General features: G+C 32.2%; 4 protein-coding genes across 5 annotated transcripts; 2 read left to right on the forward strand and 2 right to left on the reverse strand.

Moving 5' to 3' along the window:
- Window positions 1-416: 416 nt before the first annotated feature.
- Window positions 417-3,914, reverse strand: LOC123696598 (lipoma-preferred partner homolog). The gene is made up of 3 exons (XM_045642879.1): window positions 2,986-3,914; window positions 2,614-2,849; window positions 417-2,318 (listed from the first exon to the last, which is right to left on the reverse strand). The coding sequence occupies exons 1-3, from the start codon at window positions 3,763-3,765 to the stop codon at window positions 2,078-2,080; spliced, it is 1,257 nt and encodes a 418-aa protein (XP_045498835.1). The 5' UTR covers window positions 3,766-3,914; the 3' UTR covers window positions 417-2,077.
- A 406-nt stretch (window positions 3,915-4,320) lies between these two features.
- On the forward strand, window positions 4,321-6,839 carry LOC123696599. Its single transcript, XM_045642880.1, has 10 exons — window positions 4,321-4,473; window positions 4,546-4,576; window positions 4,663-4,694; window positions 4,780-4,800; window positions 5,199-5,357; window positions 5,649-5,829; window positions 6,044-6,294; window positions 6,381-6,539; window positions 6,607-6,724; window positions 6,802-6,839. Exons 1-10 carry the CDS (start codon window positions 4,441-4,443, stop codon window positions 6,819-6,821), a joined length of 1,005 nt encoding a protein of 334 aa, XP_045498836.1. The 5' UTR covers window positions 4,321-4,440; the 3' UTR covers window positions 6,822-6,839.
- Window positions 6,840-8,074: 1,235 nt separating this feature from the next.
- LOC123696597 (methionine synthase reductase-like) lies at window positions 8,075-10,236 on the forward strand. 2 transcript variants are annotated; one of them, XM_045642877.1, is made up of 5 exons: window positions 8,075-8,293; window positions 8,358-8,504; window positions 8,603-8,836; window positions 8,953-9,648; window positions 9,962-10,236. In XM_045642877.1, exons 1-5 carry the CDS (start codon window positions 8,171-8,173, stop codon window positions 10,175-10,177), a joined length of 1,416 nt encoding a protein of 471 aa, XP_045498833.1. In that variant the 5' UTR covers window positions 8,075-8,170; the 3' UTR covers window positions 10,178-10,236. The 2 variants fall into 2 exon arrangements, with proteins under 2 accessions (XP_045498833.1, XP_045498834.1); XM_045642878.1 differs by having other exon boundaries at window positions 8,141-8,293; window positions 8,366-8,504.
- A 139-nt stretch (window positions 10,237-10,375) lies between these two features.
- LOC123696596 (serine/threonine-protein kinase PAK 2) lies at window positions 10,376-18,257 on the reverse strand. Its single transcript, XM_045642876.1, has 2 exons — window positions 17,393-18,257; window positions 10,376-14,219 (listed from the first exon to the last, which is right to left on the reverse strand). Exons 1-2 carry the CDS (start codon window positions 18,096-18,098, stop codon window positions 13,426-13,428), a joined length of 1,500 nt encoding a protein of 499 aa, XP_045498832.1. The 5' UTR covers window positions 18,099-18,257; the 3' UTR covers window positions 10,376-13,425.
- Window positions 18,258-19,178: the final 921 nt, after the last annotated feature.

Raw genomic sequence — 19,178 nt, forward strand, 5'->3', positions numbered from 1 at the left:
TTAATTTATAAAAAAGGAAAAGTAAGCTGAATCCCTAGCCGGAAGCCCTATCGGATTTTATTACTTTTGTATGTACTCAAACGGTGCTTACAATAATATTTATGGTGACACTAGCTTTCCGCCCGCGTTTTCAAAGAAAAACCCGTTGCCGTAGGATTTCCGGGATAAAACCTATCCTATGTCCTTTCTCGGGTATCAAAATATCTCTATACCAAATTTCATGCAAATTGGTTCAGTAGTTAAGGCGTGATTGAGCAGACAGACAGTCAGACAGAGTTACTTACGCATTTATAATATTAGTATGGGTAGGTAGATGGTGTTTACTTCGTTCAATAAAGGTTAAAAAATTTCTCTATGTTAAATGATAAAGAAAATCAATTCATTGACTATAAATAAAACTGTGAAATAAAACAAGATTTCTTTCAGTATTTTTCTTTTATTAATGATTACAATCACAACAACGATTACAAGAATCTTATAGTAGAACTGACAAGAATGATTGGAGGAACGTGTGTGTGAGCGTGTTTATTTGAAAGTGCGCTTAGTGCACGTAATAAATGGGTGAATGTAATGGTGATGTTTGTTGGCAAATTTGTAAGTGAAATTACATGCTACACTACAGCATGTCACTAGTGTGACTATAAAAGCCATCGATACAAGCGACTACAATTATGTAGGTTACACAAAGACAGTAAGAAAAAGTAGTTAAGATTTTAGGAGGAATATACTAAGGCCTACAATAATATGAAATTGTGCCATTCACATAAAGCACATTTATTACAAATATTGTTGTTCTTATAATCTATTTGCATAATATCTATGTTTAGGCCTGCCACTAATTTGGTTTAATTTATTTTCATATTCTGTATAAGTTTACACATACACTAACACCAAATTAACTTATCAGCACAGTATTAATCAGTTTTAGATTTTAATGTGATAATGTGATGTAAAGCATTCAATTTTATCACTTTTGAATACAATATTTACAAATCTTCTTCTTATATATAAAAATGAATCGCAAAATGTGTTGGTAAGCGCATAACTCGAGAACGGCTGAACCGATTTCGATAATTCTTTTTTTATTATATTCCTTGAAGTACGAGGATGGTTCTTATGTAGAGAAAATGTAATCATGTACTACGGGCGAAGCCGGGGCGGACCGCTAGTAATTAATAAAACCATAAACATGTAAGTACATTCAAATAATTAGAAAAAAAAATACACAACCAAGGATTACATTTAACTAACACAAAATGGCACATTTTTAAAGAGGTATTTATACATATCTAATCATAAGAAAGTCAAGTAAATATGGCAATAAGATATTCATACTTAGTCAATTTTAAATACAATATAATAATATAATATGTATATCTTGTTTATTTATTGCACTGCATAGATTGTTAGATTTTTTTTCCTGCAAAAGTGTAACAATGTCAATTTCTGTGAAAGCACATAATATTTAATCTACATTTTTATGTAATAAAATACAAAAAATCCATAATATTATTATTTCTATACTATAATGTGTATAATATTCTTAATTCTTCTAAATAATAATTCTAAAATCACTCATAAATCCTTTGCATATAATACTGTAAAAATTCTACACAGCCTTACAAATAACCTATTTTAATTAAATGCAACACGGAATGTTTTTACTATGAATAAATTTTGTGTTTTTATACTGTAATTCAGATAATATTAATATGGTTATTGTAAAAATGTAAAAAAATACAAATATAATACTAATGTTCATATGAAACTTTTTGATAAGTAGTAAAAAAGAATACTGACTTTAAAAATCCTATGAAGCATGCTCTCCCTAATAATTTTACGAAACAACTACTGTAATGGGAAATATCACTAAATATTGTAGCCTAATATTCAATAAAATAAGATTCTTAATTAGGATTGCTTAGGTATCATTTCTTTTAAAATTAATAAGGTATGTAATTGTATAGGCAAGTACATTAAGTAATTTCCGAATTGAGATATAAAGCTCTACAAATAATTACTTTTTATTAGAAGGTAATATATTAAGTAGCAAGACTAAACTTCGAAGTGGTATCAATCAATTGATATTTCGTGAGATTTCTTGTATGCGCCTTGCATTACACTCTTTGCAATATAAGTGATCGTCGAGGGGGTAGCAGCCTCTGCCCTCTTCTCTTGAGCAGAGAGACGCCCCACAATCTTCACAAGCATAACACGCGATATGAAAACTTTTATCTAAAGCAACAATTCTTACGGTCTCTTCAGCCCCACCTTCTGGCACAATTGGTTCTCGACAAAGCGCACAACGAGGCGCGTATCTGAAAAAAATACAAATAACTATGAATAAATTGTGTTTTGTTGCAAACCACTGTTAATAAATAACTGGAACATTTATTTTTATGCAAGACATGTACTTAATGCTTTAATGTGCCTTTCAATATAGCTTATTAGATGTTTTTAATCTTCATGATATTCCATTCTAAAGTAGATTATTAAAAATGTTAAAGAAAAAATTTGATAGCTAGTAGCTAGTTTTTTTTTCACGCAAAATAGGTGCTTGACATCGAGTTGCAGAGAAATGTCGGTTATTATTTATTATTAGCTAGGCATTACCTTTTATGAAAATCTTCGATACAATGAATACGATTGACAGCATCTACTGTAAAGGGTATTCCATCCAGGCTTTTCTGACAGACCACACAGGTAAAACATCTAGGATGGTACGGCTTTCCCGTAGCTCTAAGTATACGGTCCAGGATTGGATCACTGCAGACACAGCATTTTTCTAATGTTTCTAAATAATCCCTCTCACATAATGCTTTTCCTTGTACTGCATAAAATGGTCGGCCCTGAAATAGCATATGGGAATTTTGTTACTTTATTCAGAACTTAAGAATAAAAATAAAATATAATTACAGAAGTAATTTAACATGCATGTGGCATACATAATATTTAAACAACATGATTACCAATTATAGAACTTACCTGTAAGTTAATTCCACACTGTTGGCAGCAAAAACATTTAATATGATAAATTCTCTCCATAGCAGTACATCCTGTTGTTTCGCCTAAAATTTTTTCACCACATCTGTAGCAATTACCACAATATAGTGCATCATCTGGTTCAGGGGTGGACTCTATCGTTGTACCAACATAGCCCCCATACAGTGAGGTTCCAGATAACTGACTACAAGGTCGAGGATTTATGGGCTCATATAATGACTCATAAGTAGATGACGCTTGCGATCCACCATACGTAGAAAAATCTTGGGCGTTCACTGATGCTGATGAAGGAGGATAAGCGGATCCAGGACGCCGTAGTTCACTATAATTCGACTGTATACCCAAATCACTAATACGAGACACTTCTGACACTGCATCTCTATCATAAAAGTTCTCCATAGGCCGCTGCATTGGAACATTTGTGTACACATGACTGGTGCCGCCAGGAGGAACCAAATTGCTGTAGAGAAGTACATCTCCGCTTTTACCTCTTGCTGAATTTCGTACAATACAACTTTTGACGGGCACTAAGTTTGAATAGGTGGAGCTCGTTCGACTTCCTGATTCTAGTCTCGATGAATAGGACGGTTCGCAAGCAGACTTTACGCTGTAACTCTGAGGTATTTGTGGCAGTGGTGGTTTAGATTTCTTAGGCGGTATGGAAGGTTTTCTTTTCGCTGTATTTATATCATCTTGTAATTTAGCATCTAGTTCGTTCGCATAAATACGTAGGTCAGCTAATTGCTTATCGAGTGTATTCATTTTTATACAGTGTTATGTACTATTTCTTATAATAATGTTTCTTGGTTTAATTCATAAAATATTAAAAATCCATAAATCGGCACAGCCCAATTCTGTACACAAAAAGCTTGTTTTTACAAAAAAAAGTTTTTTTAAGAGCAGCGCCACAGATTAAAATTTTATAACTGATTCTGATTGCACAGAAGTCAGAATACACCAAGAATACACTATACAGCTAAGAGCAAATAACCTACTATACAGATTCTTTACGACTTTGACATTATTTGCTGCAATAACTCTTATACCTACTCAGCTCATATATTTACCCACTAGGCATTTATATATTTGTTTACATATAGATATTTAAAAATGAAAAGCGAAAACGATTTCAGATTGTTATTGTAGGATTTGATTAAATATCGTACTCGTAGTAAGTCGTAGACTTGTATGTGAATTATATATTTTAGATGAAATGGGAATTTATTGAAAGAAAACGATCTTCTGATAAAACAAACCAACAATTTGTTACGTATAATAACGTTCCAATTAAAATAGTAATATGAACTAACAAGCAGAGTAAAGTTATGGGTTTTGATAATATGCGATAAACTAATCACTGCATATTGCACACTGACTATGTTCACAGTTCTTAAGTTTTCTTACAATTCTTGATCATAAGTATATTCAAAAGAAAATATGGTACTATGTCTAGTAACATTCATTATAATGGTAATTATAAAATAAACAAAAATAAAATAAATAATGCCCTATAATTACATTATTAATCATTCAACCTTTTAGTTTTTCGCAGTTTATTCTCAAGATTATGATGGTAAATATACTTTTCGGATACATAATAGTAATCAGGAATGTGAGAGTTGATATTTTAATATTTTATGTTTCTTTTGCTTTGATTAGATATGGCTCCAACCGAACAACCAGAAGAGGAGGTAGGTAAACGGGAGATATAAATACACAAATTCTGTACACTTGAGAATATACAGAGCATTAATAAGTAAGAAACTTTTTTTTCAGTGGCATATGGATTTCATGCCGGTAAGTTATCTACCGACACATCTACCGACAACTGTGACCGACAAGATGAATTTTTAAAAACGCATGTATAACACAACGACAGATAAGCATTCCTAACTAGTAGGTATGGTCGATGATATTATCATCACGCTACGACCAATAGCGTTATAGGTTATAAAATAATCTTGCTATATTATAGTATAGCAAGATTATAGCCTATATTAATATTATAATATTATATTATAGCAAGATAAATGAGCTAGAAAAATGTGTTAGAAAACACCGAAAGAATTTTTTAAATCGGACCAGTAGTTCCCGATATTAGCGCGTTCAAACAAACAAACAAACTCTTCAGCTTTATAATATTAATATAGATTACCTAATATTTATCCGGAAAATCCGGATTGTTTGTTTATTAGACGGGATACTTGCCAGATAGTGTTTATAGAGAGCTAGCGTGGTACGGAATACTGCAAATTCAACCACTTCACCATAGCTCCAAACACAAAGTTGCCGCTCAATTGATTTGGCAACACACACTTGGAAGACCACATGTTATTATGGAAAGTCCGCCGCAGGTAAATAATTTATCACAATATAAATAAAAAAAGGTAAATAGTTAATAGTTGTCTAACTAATATAAGTAACTGAATAATAAATTTACCTACTTACATAATAATTTATATCTTAACCCATTGAGCCCCGAGCGGCCCAATCCGGCCACGACACAATAGATTTTCTATTGTGTCTGTGATTCCGGGGCCTGAGTACACGTTCATCGATGTAATAATAATTAGAATATGCATCTTATTCTACGTTCTAACTTCTAAGCTACGGGTTTTTATAAAAGAATTCATTTTTATTTATAGTCCCTACAATCGGAGGGCAAAGTAAGTCGACAGATACTCGCTGAGGAGGCAGCCAAATGGTCACGGGAACAGAGAGCAGCCCAAGAGGTGTTAATGGAAAACATAAAAAGCGGTGGCAATGGTCTTACCGTTCGGACAGTAGTGAGCGCTTCTAAGAAAACGACGTATATAATACAAAACGGTATTATTATATAGCTGTTTTCTCGAATTTCATTGTGTAGTGTGTACATACTACATGAATGCATCGTCTCTAATATCTAATTTTCGTACTTACTTTGTTATGACCAAGTTGAGCAGAACTTTTCAGAACCTGTCACTTACGAGAATAGGCCAAATCTGCAAGAGCTTTCTTTTTTTATTTATTTATCATATATATTTTATTCCTTTTTTCCTAGGTAATTACTACAAATGCCCAGAAGGTTCAGAACCAGATTTGGACGCTTACAGAGTGCAAGCTAACATGCATGAAAGAAAATGTACGTATGGAAAGCAATCAATTCCAGTCCCTGTAGATCCATGCATAGAGGCTGAAGTGGCACCCATCGAATACTCTTTCCATGAAGGTTGGATGTTCTGTCTTGGTAATGGTGAAAGAGAGAACAATTATTTTCAAAATGGAACCTTGGATTGCGGCAATAAAACAAAAGTAAGTACCTAATAATTGATATTCGGTTTGTTACGAATACATTTTTTTACATGAGTGTACATTCATGTTAAATGATTTTTCTGTAGGTTTCAGTGGATGAATTTTTAAGCTTGTGCGCAATTGATAACAATATCGTTATAACATTCGACTATTTTGGTGATGAACCTCGGAAAGATATGATGCACAATGCCACACTTTGTACTACTTGGGATCCTTGTCGTCTATCGTATTTATACAGATTGGAGGTAGACACTTTCGGCTATAAATATTTTTTTTTTAATTATTTAGATTTCTAACTGTTTTATTATTTAGCCTCCACCTGTGGAATTAACTCCTGCGTTCCCTACTTCCACGCCGAATCCATGCGATACAACTCTTTGCCCTGAATGTGTAGAAGGCTTTACTGAAGATCACGGAGTTCCTATGGATCGTAAGATATTAAAAGAGTATAATATTTTTTATAATTTATTTCCATATTACTTACTTATGTCTTATTTTATTTTTCAGTTGGATCCGTTGAAATTTGAAATAAATATTGATGTCCGAACGTGTTTATTTTATTTATAAACTGTTTATCGAACACCTCGTGGGTACGGCGTAGGCCTTAGAGCTGTTTATACGTTCCTTTGCATCGCATCTTTCTATCTCATAAAGTTTTGTTTTCTTAGTAAAACGTACTGTGTGTCCTCTAGGCCCAACTGTAACAAATTTTACGAAAAATCTGTGGATTAGCCATGAATGCTAACGACTACTACTAACTAGGACTTACTAAAAACTTTAGAAATAATACTAATAAAAAATATATCCGCCGAATTGAGAACCACCTCCTTTTTTTAAAGTCGGTTAAAAATAAAAACAGAATCGTAACAGTTATTGGACGCTATCAATTATTTTTTTCAAAATGGTAAGGTACCTAACCGAAATAACCATAATTATAAAGACGCGTTTTTTTTAATAACTAAACGTATCTAATAAAATTTGTAGCCTAAAAGGCCCTACTCACGGTTCAACACAACCCACAATCTGCTGACACAATTTGTTGAAGTCGCGATTGAGCGTTCTCTACTCACGATTCATCCAACCCTCAATCTGCTGATACAATTTCATTCCGCGATTGCTTGCCACAACGTGTGCACGTCACGTTGATGCCTGGCCTGATGCTAAACCTCAACGCAATAATACGCATTATTAATGGATATACTAATTTATGAAATATAAGATAATTATCTTTGTAAAGCTTGTATTTTTTCCAATTTTATTGATAGATTTCAAGGGCTATAAAGTATAAACGGCTATAAAATATAAACATCTTCCTCAAATATGTAAAAATGTCTTTCCCGCGTTTATCTCAAAACCGCCATTTTGCGATTACTGCGCAGCGCGATTGAGCCGAGATTGGAGCAATCACAATACTCACGATTCAACACGCACACAATCTGCTGAGACAATTTGTCGGGTTGCTTCCGCGCCGATCCAATACACAACATGTTGGGTTACGCCCCCAACGTGCCCTCAACTATACTATTCACGACACAATCTGTCAGCTCACTGCAGATTGTGTCTACAGATTGTTACTGAAATTGAATCGTGAGTAGGCTACTTAACCGTGGTCTCGGTAAGATAAATAGTAATTATTTACCTATGCTTCCGAGTCTACGGCTCGGTCTACGGCCGAGGTCTACGGACTACGGTGTCAAATTTGACGACTGAGTAATTGACATTGACAAGTTTCAAATTCAAAATGTGACCTCCAACTTCCAAGCAAACATAATATTATTTTTTAGGAATTTGTGAATCATAATTATTATGTAATGTTACTCAAATTACAAATAGTTTAGCTATCGATTCAATAAATAATTAGCGGACGTTCTTAAATATGGTGCTCCTACAAAATTATCTAGGTATAATCGAAGAAACTTTAAAAGACACGTCTTTGGTTAGTTTTACTTTACCAAGTGTAAAAGAATGCTTCCTACAAATTAGTTATGAGAAATCCGAGGTATGTTTACATACTTACAAAATACGAATATATTTACAAATTATAAAGTTAATATTTATTTTAGTGTTGCAGCACAGAATATGTTGTATCGAAACCAGTACTACCATTTGCTCGATCTGACCTATTTCTAAGTTCTATAAAGAGTTGGCGGAGATTATCTGCCGTGAACAATGATTGCAAGGACATCTATGAGATAGATTTTGATATAACTGTAAGTATTTATAACAGTAATTACTTAACTGCAACTTATTGTTTTTCTAATATTTAAGCAGACTGTTTATATTCATTATTTTGTCTTTTATATTCCAGGGTAGTAACTTTACCTTTAGTCCTGGAGATACTGTAGGTATAATACCAAAAAACAATGCATTGGAAGTGAGTACCATCATCTCTCATTTGGGTCTTGATGATGTTAAGGACCTGCAATACAGCTTATTTATAGAACCTGGTAAACAAGCAAAAATTCCTCCTCACATACCAGTGAAATCAACTGTAGATCATGTTTTAACACACTGTGTGGACTTAAGAGGGGTAGTTAAAAAGGTAATTCATTTTTTAGTTTATACTGCTTGGCTATAAACTAGATAGATTAGATAATCCTCATATTATGTAATGATTCCACTTGTTAAATGCAATATAACCATTTTGTATATTTTCAGCTATTCCTGTTGGCACTATCTAGACATACAAAAGATGAAACAGAGAGAAAAGTTCTGGAATACCTTTGCAGTAAAGAAGGATCAACAAAGTACACATCAGATATTCTAAACAAAAACATTTGTTTACTTGATCTTCTGTGTATGTTTAAATCATGCAAACCACCAATACAAGTCATATTTGAGCATCTACCTAGACTACTACCGAGGCCTTATTCAATAGTTAATAGTTTAAATTTACACCAAAATACAATTAAGATCTGTTTTTCTGTTATGGATATTGGAAATAAGAGGAGAGGTTTGACAACTGGATGGTTGGAACAATTAATATTAAATGACAATTTAGAGGCCAAAATGGAGAATTTGAATCTTGACAATGAGAGCAATATCATGATACCAATTTATTTAAGACAAAATATGAATGGATTTACTCTCCCTAGTGAAGCAGAAACACCTATTATATTAATAGGTCCTGGCACAGGAGTGGCTCCATTCATTGGGTTTTTAGAAGAGAGAGAATATTTAAAAAATAATTCAAATAAAGACTTGGGTCCTGCATGGCTTTTCTTTGGCTGCCGAAATCCCCTTTTGGATTATTTGTATGAGAAGGAATTAACTAACTTTTTGAATAATGGTGCTTTGAGCAATTTGAGTACAGCATTTTCAAGGGTAGATAATTGCAAAATTAAATATGTACAGGTGAGAAAGGCATATTAAATTATATTATAAGGCTGGTTGCAGAGCTTGACCGACCATCAGTGCGTACATCAGTTGCGTTTGTCATATGTATGGAAATACATAAAACCGTTCATAGCAGGACCGACCATACGCACGCGTATTGTCATGCGTATTAGTGTCATAGTCATACAATTGTTGATGCATATCGTCAGGACCGACGGTATGCACTGACGGTCGGTCAAGCTCTGCAACCAGCCTAATTTAAACAGAATTTAAGAGGTTTATTAAATATATGACAATATTACCAGACTTCATAATTCTTTTTGTTTTTCAGGATGGTCTTCAAGAAAATGCAGATGAAGTAATAAAATTAATCAAAGCCGGTGCTTATGTGTATATCTGTGGGGATGTTAAAGTGATTGCATCACAAGTTAAGGAAGTATTGATTGATTGTATTATCAGAAATGATAATGTAACGAAACAGGAAGCAGAAAAATATGTGAATGATATGCAAAAGGAAAAAAGATACATAGCTGACATTTGGAATTAAAATCTTGTGATATTTAGCATACAATGCTTTATTGTGTCAATATATTTTTATTTATTTTACCATGGCCTTTTTATTTGTAACCTTGTATTGATGATAAAGCACTGTAAATTAAATTTAAAAGAATAAGAACTCATAAAGAATACGATCTATCTAAAAATATGCTACTTAAAATGGAGGTTTTTTAAAAATACATTGCAATTATTTAAAAAAATAATTTAATAGGCAACTCTATTAATAAAATGTTCAAAAAGTGTCATTGGTGTATACAAACTTATCACTATGCTGTATAGTATAGCCTTAATACATTAATGCAATTCGTTGTGCGATAGCAAAATGCTTATAAAATGAAATGAATAAATCCAAAGAAATTAGCAATTTTTACATACAACTCTAAATATGAGTGAAAGCTTAATACTTCGGCAGGGCGTTTAAGCGTAAATACCAAAAAAAACCGGTTTGCCCTAGTGTTGTTTCTAACTTATTTGAAAATTTCTTATTTTTTTATTCACTTCAATCGATATTATAATACTACATACAAGCAGGCACTCTTGGTAATATTTATCCAAACGAGTTACTTAAAAACTATTCAAATTTTGATTATTTCTTGTATGGAATATTCAGAGGTCCTCCTCGGACCGCGGTCCATCTCTGTAGTCATAATACAAAAAAAAATATAGATACTTTCACAGTATGTAATCATAATCAAATTGCCTGCTGAATGCTGATGTAAATTCACTATTCTATTCTCGTGATTATACAGTTCTACTTAACAAATATGTACTACATAATTATGGTATGAATACAATACAAAATAAATGGCCACAAATTTATAGCATAATAATAATATGGTGTGTTCAGAAATAAGCCCAAGCTTCTCACTTAGATTCAGGAACAGCAGAGCCAAAAATTTAAAGTTCCCACTAAAATCTTTGTACTACTTATTTCTCAACACAGTACTATTAACTATATGGATAATTCATATTCATACTATACATAAACGTGCGTGTAGACTAGTAAAAATGTTTTAGTAAGTAACATTTGTAGTGAATTAATATTTACTGCAAAAGATAATGCTTAACAAATCACAATCTATGTTTTGTACATAACAAAAAATACTCCTAAATTATGTAATTGGTTATTGCGCTTAAATTACATAATATGTATTTGCATATTATGTTCACAATTACTTAATACTTGTGCAGAATACAATATATCATTTGTAAGTAATAAAATTATTACAATATGACGCACAATAAATTTCTATAAAATAAGAAAATAGTGTGGTTTCATTCATAAGTTTCAAAAAATATAAATATTAATATGGCCAGTCAGGGAATTATAATGAGCATAGAAAAAATGTGTAAATGGAACAGTCTCAGTTAAACATTAAGCCTTAAATCTAGAAGCACTACAAAGTCAAGTATAAAAATATTTGGTCAGTTTATGATGCAAAAATAAGGAATGTCAGAGAAACATGTTCAAAAAATATTTTACTTTCTTTCAGATATAAGGGTGACACATTTAAATTTATGAGGCTAATAATATTAAATTGTGAAGAAGTTACAATTTTCACTTATTTATTTGTATTCATAAGATATTTAAAATTCTTATGTAGGTATGTTTTTGGTATAGAGTCACTATTTATATTTATTATGTCCTATTCACCAGAGACTTATACGAGTATTTTAATATTAAATGTTTATACTATTACAGTTGTGATGAGAATTTTAATGGTTTGTATCTAACAATCCAAGAATACAGATATTAATCGCACAATCTTCGCTCATTTACGATTGTGAATAAAATAATATAATTAGTTTTAGTTTAACATTTATCACGCTCATCAGCCCATATGTTGTTCAATGTCCAAAAGCGAGGAACACCTTAGATCGTTTTAACTTTTATTAAATATACGCGCTCCAGAATAACAATACCAAAATCCGGTAATTGCCCGACTAGAGTGCCTACTCGCTCGAGCGACAAAATGTTATGCTGGTTTTTTCGTCAAATACTCCTATTTTATTCCAGATCGTAATGAGGGAAAATTTATTAACGGCATCCACACGGAAATTGTCTTATAAATATGTATTAAATTAATTTTATCTCAACCAGCAATTAATTATTTTTAATTGAATTTTAATAAACAATCCTACGTTACATAATCGAATTTCAACACGACCATGACTATGCAAATGCAATACATCGTCGAATAGCGTTCCTACGTCCTACGTCATTTTACACTTGTCACAGAATACAATTCAAACCCAATTATCCTGTTAAAGGGAACGAATTGGTTAAGAATAGCTTTGGTGTGGGGTTTGCTGCACTGTGTATAGTGTTCAGAAAAGAATAAGAACGCAATCTAAATTTTTTAGGCTCTTACGTACAATAGTCTTATTTTTAACAGAAATGTAATTCATTTAAGATGACCAAAACCTAATTAACTTTTCAAATAAACCTAACGCCAATAAAAATACTCAATTATAAACGTAAAATTCGTTAAATCCATTTTGGACAGAATAATAATTATTAAGTAACAGACAAGCATCCAAAACCTAGGTATTTGTAAAAATTTACACATTACACCACTAGCCTAAGATTTTTTATCATATTATTTTTAGATAGATACGATATCAAGTCTATAGCATTGATAAGACAAGAGATATAACGCTTAGTGCGTACAGTCACAATACCCTAGCGAATTTACGAACATTGAACACAATGCCTTAATATTAATAATATTTCTATTTACAGAGGTCTAGTATACATTGGTTTATATTTTAGGCCTGTAATTGAACTTATGATGAAAAGATCGACATTGTAAACGTTAAAACGGTAGACCTTATGTAATGTCGAATAAGCCTGCGTCGAGCGGAAAACAATGCATGACGATTTAACCTTATCTCACGTTCAAATATAAATATTATGTGACGTGGCATTTAAAGCACATTACACTGATTACTTTTAATTCCCGCATCTTTATAAATACGTTCTAGCCAATACACACTAACGAGTAACGACTACGAAAAATATTACTTATTATACTTGGCACTGCATAATATTTGGACGAATTACTCATTGATCATATTTGATCAAAGTAAAAAAATACTCAAGATATGGACCTATTATCATAAGATTGTAAAGTTTTCAGAATGCTTAAAATAATTATCAAAATCGTGTGTAAAAACGTTATTGCCAAAATAAAGACTTCATAGTATCTAAAATGGAAGCTTTCCTGTCAATTTAATTCAGTCAAAATTCTTGTGTAATATTCTTTGTGCAGCCTTTATGAGTGGAGTTAATGTTCGAAGTTCCATAGCACATTCAAGGAAAGGATGCTCCAATAATTCTTCAGCTGTAGCTCTATCATCTGCATCCACTTGCAAACATTTGTCCAAAAAGTCTTGGAATGCTGGCGACAACTTCTCCCATCTCGGTATCTTTGGTCTCCCCACTGCTGCTATGAAATAAAGAGCTCTTAGAGGCGTTTCTTTCATGTATGGTGGTTCACCTTCAATCATTTCAATTGCCATTATTCCAAGGGACCACACATCTACTTTCTTTCCATATTGCTTTCGCTTGACCACTTCTGGTGCCATCCAGTATGGTGTACCAACCATAGTCTGTCTCTTTTCATCACCAACAATATTAGCACAGAAACCAAAATCGGTTACTTTGACAGTACCATCCATTCCAAGAAGGACATTGTCTGATTTGATATCTCTATGTATAGTGCCCTTGGAATGCAAAAAGGCAATGGCCTGTAATGTTTCGCGACAGACAGCTGCTATCTGACCTTCTTTCATAACAACTTCAGTTACAACATCAGTCAAAGAGCCTCCATCAAGAAGTTCCATAGCGACCCATAAATGATCATAACTGAGGAAAGCATCTAGAAAGTTGACCAGATTTTTGTGGTTAAAGTCTTTTAACACATTAATTTCATTTAGAATGAGATCTTTTTTAGTTTGTTTTGTCAAATCGATGTCTTTTATGGCAACTCTTGAATTGTCTTTGCTGTCAATCGCGATGAACACCACACCTGTGGGAAAAAAAGAAAATCTAAGAACAGGCACAAATCAAAGATATGGAAAAAACCCTTTATGGATTTTGCGACAAGTTTCATAATTCATATGGGTCCGTAAGAAGCAGTTTAAGGATGATGTTCTCTAACGGCTAAAATACGAACATCCCATATAATAATTTCATAAAAAGGGGTTTGAAACTTTTTGTATGGACGCTGGCATATCGACCCGCCGCCATTTTGATTTTTTTTCAAAATCGCGGCGCACGATTAAAGTGGTATGTATGGATAGAGGACACATAGACGAACAAAAAATGTCTAATAACATAGTAGTTACCCTAAAGCGCCACATTACCGAGATATTTGGAGGTAAATATTCACTTATGAGTACGACAAACACTAAAAATAGACTTATTACGTGTCTATATGCATAATATTATCTCCAACTAATCACTCCCAGGTAGATTATTATTATTACAGGAAGAAAAGAGGTATTCATTACATTACTTACATTTTTATGTAATGTATGTATGTTTTTATGTAATGAATCTACCTACTTTCTTCCAATAAACTGTTATTTACCTCCAATTATCTCGCTAATGTGACGCTTTAGGGTACTATGTTATGACATTTTTTGTTTGTCTATGTATCCTCTATCCATACCTAGCACTTTAATCGTGCGCCGCGATTTTGAAAAAAAATCAAAATGGCGGCGGGTTTGATATGCCAGAAAGTTTCAATGCCCTTTATTTTTTTAATATTAATAAAAAAAATTATACCCTATATTCATACTCAAATATTTCAATGTGTATAGGTATTATGTGTTCACTTACGAATGTGTTTGTTTACAACTGCAGTGATAAATTACTTGTTATCTAAATTGTAACAGTGCATTCAAGATATTCTTATGAGACGTGGCTAGTTACAACAAACAAATACGATTTTTGTATTTACATTAAGTTGAAATTGTATGGTTAAGAAACCGTACACAATAACAAAAAGGTTTGGTTCGAATAAAGTAAATAATATGTATAAATTACTAATAATTTTATACATACTAGGTACTTGTATTTTGGAATATAATCCATACTATAATATTATAAATGCGAAAGTAACTCTGTCTGTCTGTCTGTCTGGGTGTTTCTCAATCACGCCTAAACTACTGAACCAATTTTCATGAAATTTGGTATGAAGATAATTTGATACCCGAGAAAGGACATAGGCTACTTTTTATCCCGGGAAAATGACGCATTCCAGGAAATCCTACGGGAACGGGAACTATGCGGGTTTTTCTTTGACTGCGCGGGCGAAGCCGCTGGCGGAAACCTAGTATAATATATATGAATAATTTGCATGATATTTTTTGTCAACTATGAAAAATATAAAAGTAAAGTTCAATTGGCTCTTCAATCTATACTAATATGATAAAGCTGAAGAGTTTGTTTGTTTGAACGCCCTAATCTCAGGAACTGCTGTTCCGATTTGAAAAATTCTTTCGGTGTTAGATATCCCATTTATTTATTTCTGATTCCTTACAGCTATTCTTACAATAATTTCATAATAATTGAACAATACGCCAATGAAAGAAAATTTATTAAGGGAAGGTAAGCTATATATCAACACGCTAAGACCAACAGGAGCGGAGCAATGCGGGTGAAAACGCGGGGCACAGCTAATTTTAGATAAATTGCATACCAAAGTAATGTAAACCAATATTTAATCAAATAATCAAGGTCAGCTGTATAATACAAACTGATAAGATAATATAAAATATATCAATCTACTTCTGGGAACTCTTGTTTAATATAATTGGATAAGTTTCTTTCAAGCATTTAATTTACATGAAAAATGTTACAAATTTAAATAAATATTTTTATATTAAATTAAAAATCCAACTACATAGTTCTTCATCAAACTTATTTTTTTATAAAAATGAAAAGCAACCTAAATAATAATGGAAAAAAACCACTTATTTTTTATATTTAGGTTATTTTTTTTCGTAATTAATCTCCTCTGAAATGGCATTTGATATATTTTCAGCAGATCTAATTATAGGTTGAAATGTTTAAATACTGCAAAGTGGCATGGATTTAGTGGATTTTTTAATTCATAACCACAACTTGGATTATGTATGTTATTATGTGTGTGTTGGTATTCACACTAATTGTTATCTTGTAATGTCCATATTATATTTATATTGAAACTTTAATAATTTCATAAAGGTAAGAATTATTTCATTTTGACAATATATTGCGTAAAATTACGCATTCTTTTAATAAAAAACTATTTTTCATTCAAATGGATATAACAGAATAAAATATGGTGGAGATTTAATTGACTTTTAGTATTTAAATAAAAAAAATATTGTTAATACACTGAAAGTGGACAATGGTCTAACGTGTGAGATTTTAGTTCTATTGTCATATACTGGGTTCAACAAATGAAGGTCAATTTATTTAATTCAAAGGAGGATAAAATCACATAGCTTTTTGCCTTGATAAAAATGCACAACCTTCAAGGTTGGACGTCTTAACAAACACAGGATGTAATTTATTTCTATCAATTGTAGATGAATTTGTTGTTAGACATCTTATAAGTTACAAAATTTTAATAAGCCTGGTTGAGAATATAGGTAAGCTAGCTTTGCCTATGTGGTTTCTTTGATTAATAAAACCACAAGTTTAGAAATATTTCCATAGCTTATAAAAAATCAGTACCAACAAAATGCAAATAAAAAAAAAAATAAGCCATGAATGAAACCATAATCAATATGTATTAAACTTCTAATATAAAAGTATTCAAGGTACTGTGTGTAGTGATAGTATACATTTTAGTGATAGAGAGCTTATCATTATCTGATAACATAATTCTCTTCAAATTAAGCTTGGCTTCCCTGTTCAAAATTATATTTGAACCTATTAGAGGTGAGAAGAGATGGAAAAAAAATAATAATATTCATTAAACCATGAATACTACAAGTGTAAAATAAAGTGATTAAGGGCCGATTTTTCCATCCTCGGTTAAAATTTATCCGTCCAATAAAGTATTACACGAATATTTTAAAATGTCACCTGTAAACTGTCATATACGGACAATTAGAATACATTTTTGAAATGGTAGTTTAATACGTTATTCGATGAATAAGTTTTAACCAAGGATTGAAAATCAGCACTTAACATAATGTTATTTACCTGAGGCTCCAGCACCAAGCTGTTTGACTCTTTCAAATCTCACATATGGATCATCTTTATTACAAATTCTTTTCAATTCCTCATAGACCTCCTCATCACTCATAGCAGCATTTATCATTTCTTTCTTCCTAAGGATAGGACTTTCTTCGGGCTCTGTACCTATGAGGGTAAGATCTTGAACTACAGCTGTTAAATCCATCATTGCATCTTTCTTTTTAATACTATTCTTCGTTGGTGCGGCAGGCATAGTTTGTCGTTTTGATAATGTGTCTGTACTACTACCAACATCTTCCTCACTACTTTGACCTATTGAAATATCTGAATCTTGACTTTGGTGAGCATTTTTCTTAGCTAAAAACTTTTTCATTTCTATACCCTCTTTTGTAATGGCTTCTTCAGTCACTATAGGCTTGAATGGCTCCCTTTCTGCTTGTTCCTTTTTCAAAACATGAAAATTATGGAACGCAACAGCTTGAATAGCAGCATTTGGATTCTCACTTTGTTCGGCTGGTGAGATTTGTGCATTCAATTGCCTAAGCCATGATGCGGGTAAACCCTCCAACATCCCTGTTTCTAAATTTCTACTCACGTGGATGTGTTGTTTAACGTTGGTGGGCATACCAATCTCAGTAACTCTTTCATCTCTATTTGTTTGCTTCTTGGAGAAGAGCTTTCCAAACACACCGCGACCCGAGCGTCCCGTCATTGTGACTTCTTTGAGCACCTTAGCGTAATAGTCACAACACCACAATAACAATATATAATACACAAAACTACATTTCTTGCGTTAGATTGTCATGAATTAAAACTAATTAAGTCTTGCCGAGATAGGAGTGGCTAATCACGGACGGACAAAGTCGTAGAACATCAGACAGACTTTATCAAACGTCAATGTCACTCACTTTATCTCAATAAAATAAATTCGTTTGACGCAAGTTCGCAAGCAAAAAAATGATTAATAGTGAAGTTTTGCTATTGATAGTTGTAAAATTTCGCTTAATATTGTTAAAATGCATTTAAATACTTACATTGATTAATAAAATGTTTTACAAATGGAATATTTAAGTGCTAAATGTTAAAATGGGACGACACCCAGTATAATAAGGGTAAAATGGAACGTATTTTTTGACGATGGTAATTTTTACTCTTGGTAACATAAATTCTTGTTATCTTTACACAGGAACAGGAATTTTTGGATGATTCATACTTGTAAACATAATAATTAAGTACAAGTACCTATATTTTGTGGAATTAAAAATAAAATGCATAGGTACCTAATTAATGGCATGTATGATTTGGTAGTACTGATGGATGCCCTTAATGTCATTTGAATAATTTTTAATTTCATTAGGAATTTGTAGAGGAGTACGAAAATAATTATTAGGTACTTTCATTAATTAGGTAGGTACTTACCTACCTACGATTTATAAAATTCTAAATTACATTACATTACTCGTAAATTAAGTGTGCCTAAACACTCGTATCTTAAACGCTTATTAATTATTTTATTTGATAGGTTTCCTATAAATTTGATTATTTCGGATTATTAATGATAACTGAGTAGGCTTTGATAATCCTGACTACCTACCGATATAAATTACGGGATAGAAGGTTGCTGGATATTTTGCGTTTCGAGTTCTTATAGTGTCCCTGATAATATTTGAAAAAAGAAGTCACTCATTTAAATCATTATTTAAATGACAGTTATGCCCACAGGTTAAGCCAAGCAGTCGCGGAAGAATTCTAATCAATACCCGCGGCCCCATCATTAAAGCGGCTCGACGGA

The sequence above is a fragment of the Colias croceus genome, chromosome 13, assembly GCF_905220415.1.
Source record: "Colias croceus chromosome 13, ilColCroc2.1".
Lineage (NCBI taxonomy): Eukaryota > Metazoa > Arthropoda > Insecta > Lepidoptera > Pieridae > Colias > Colias croceus.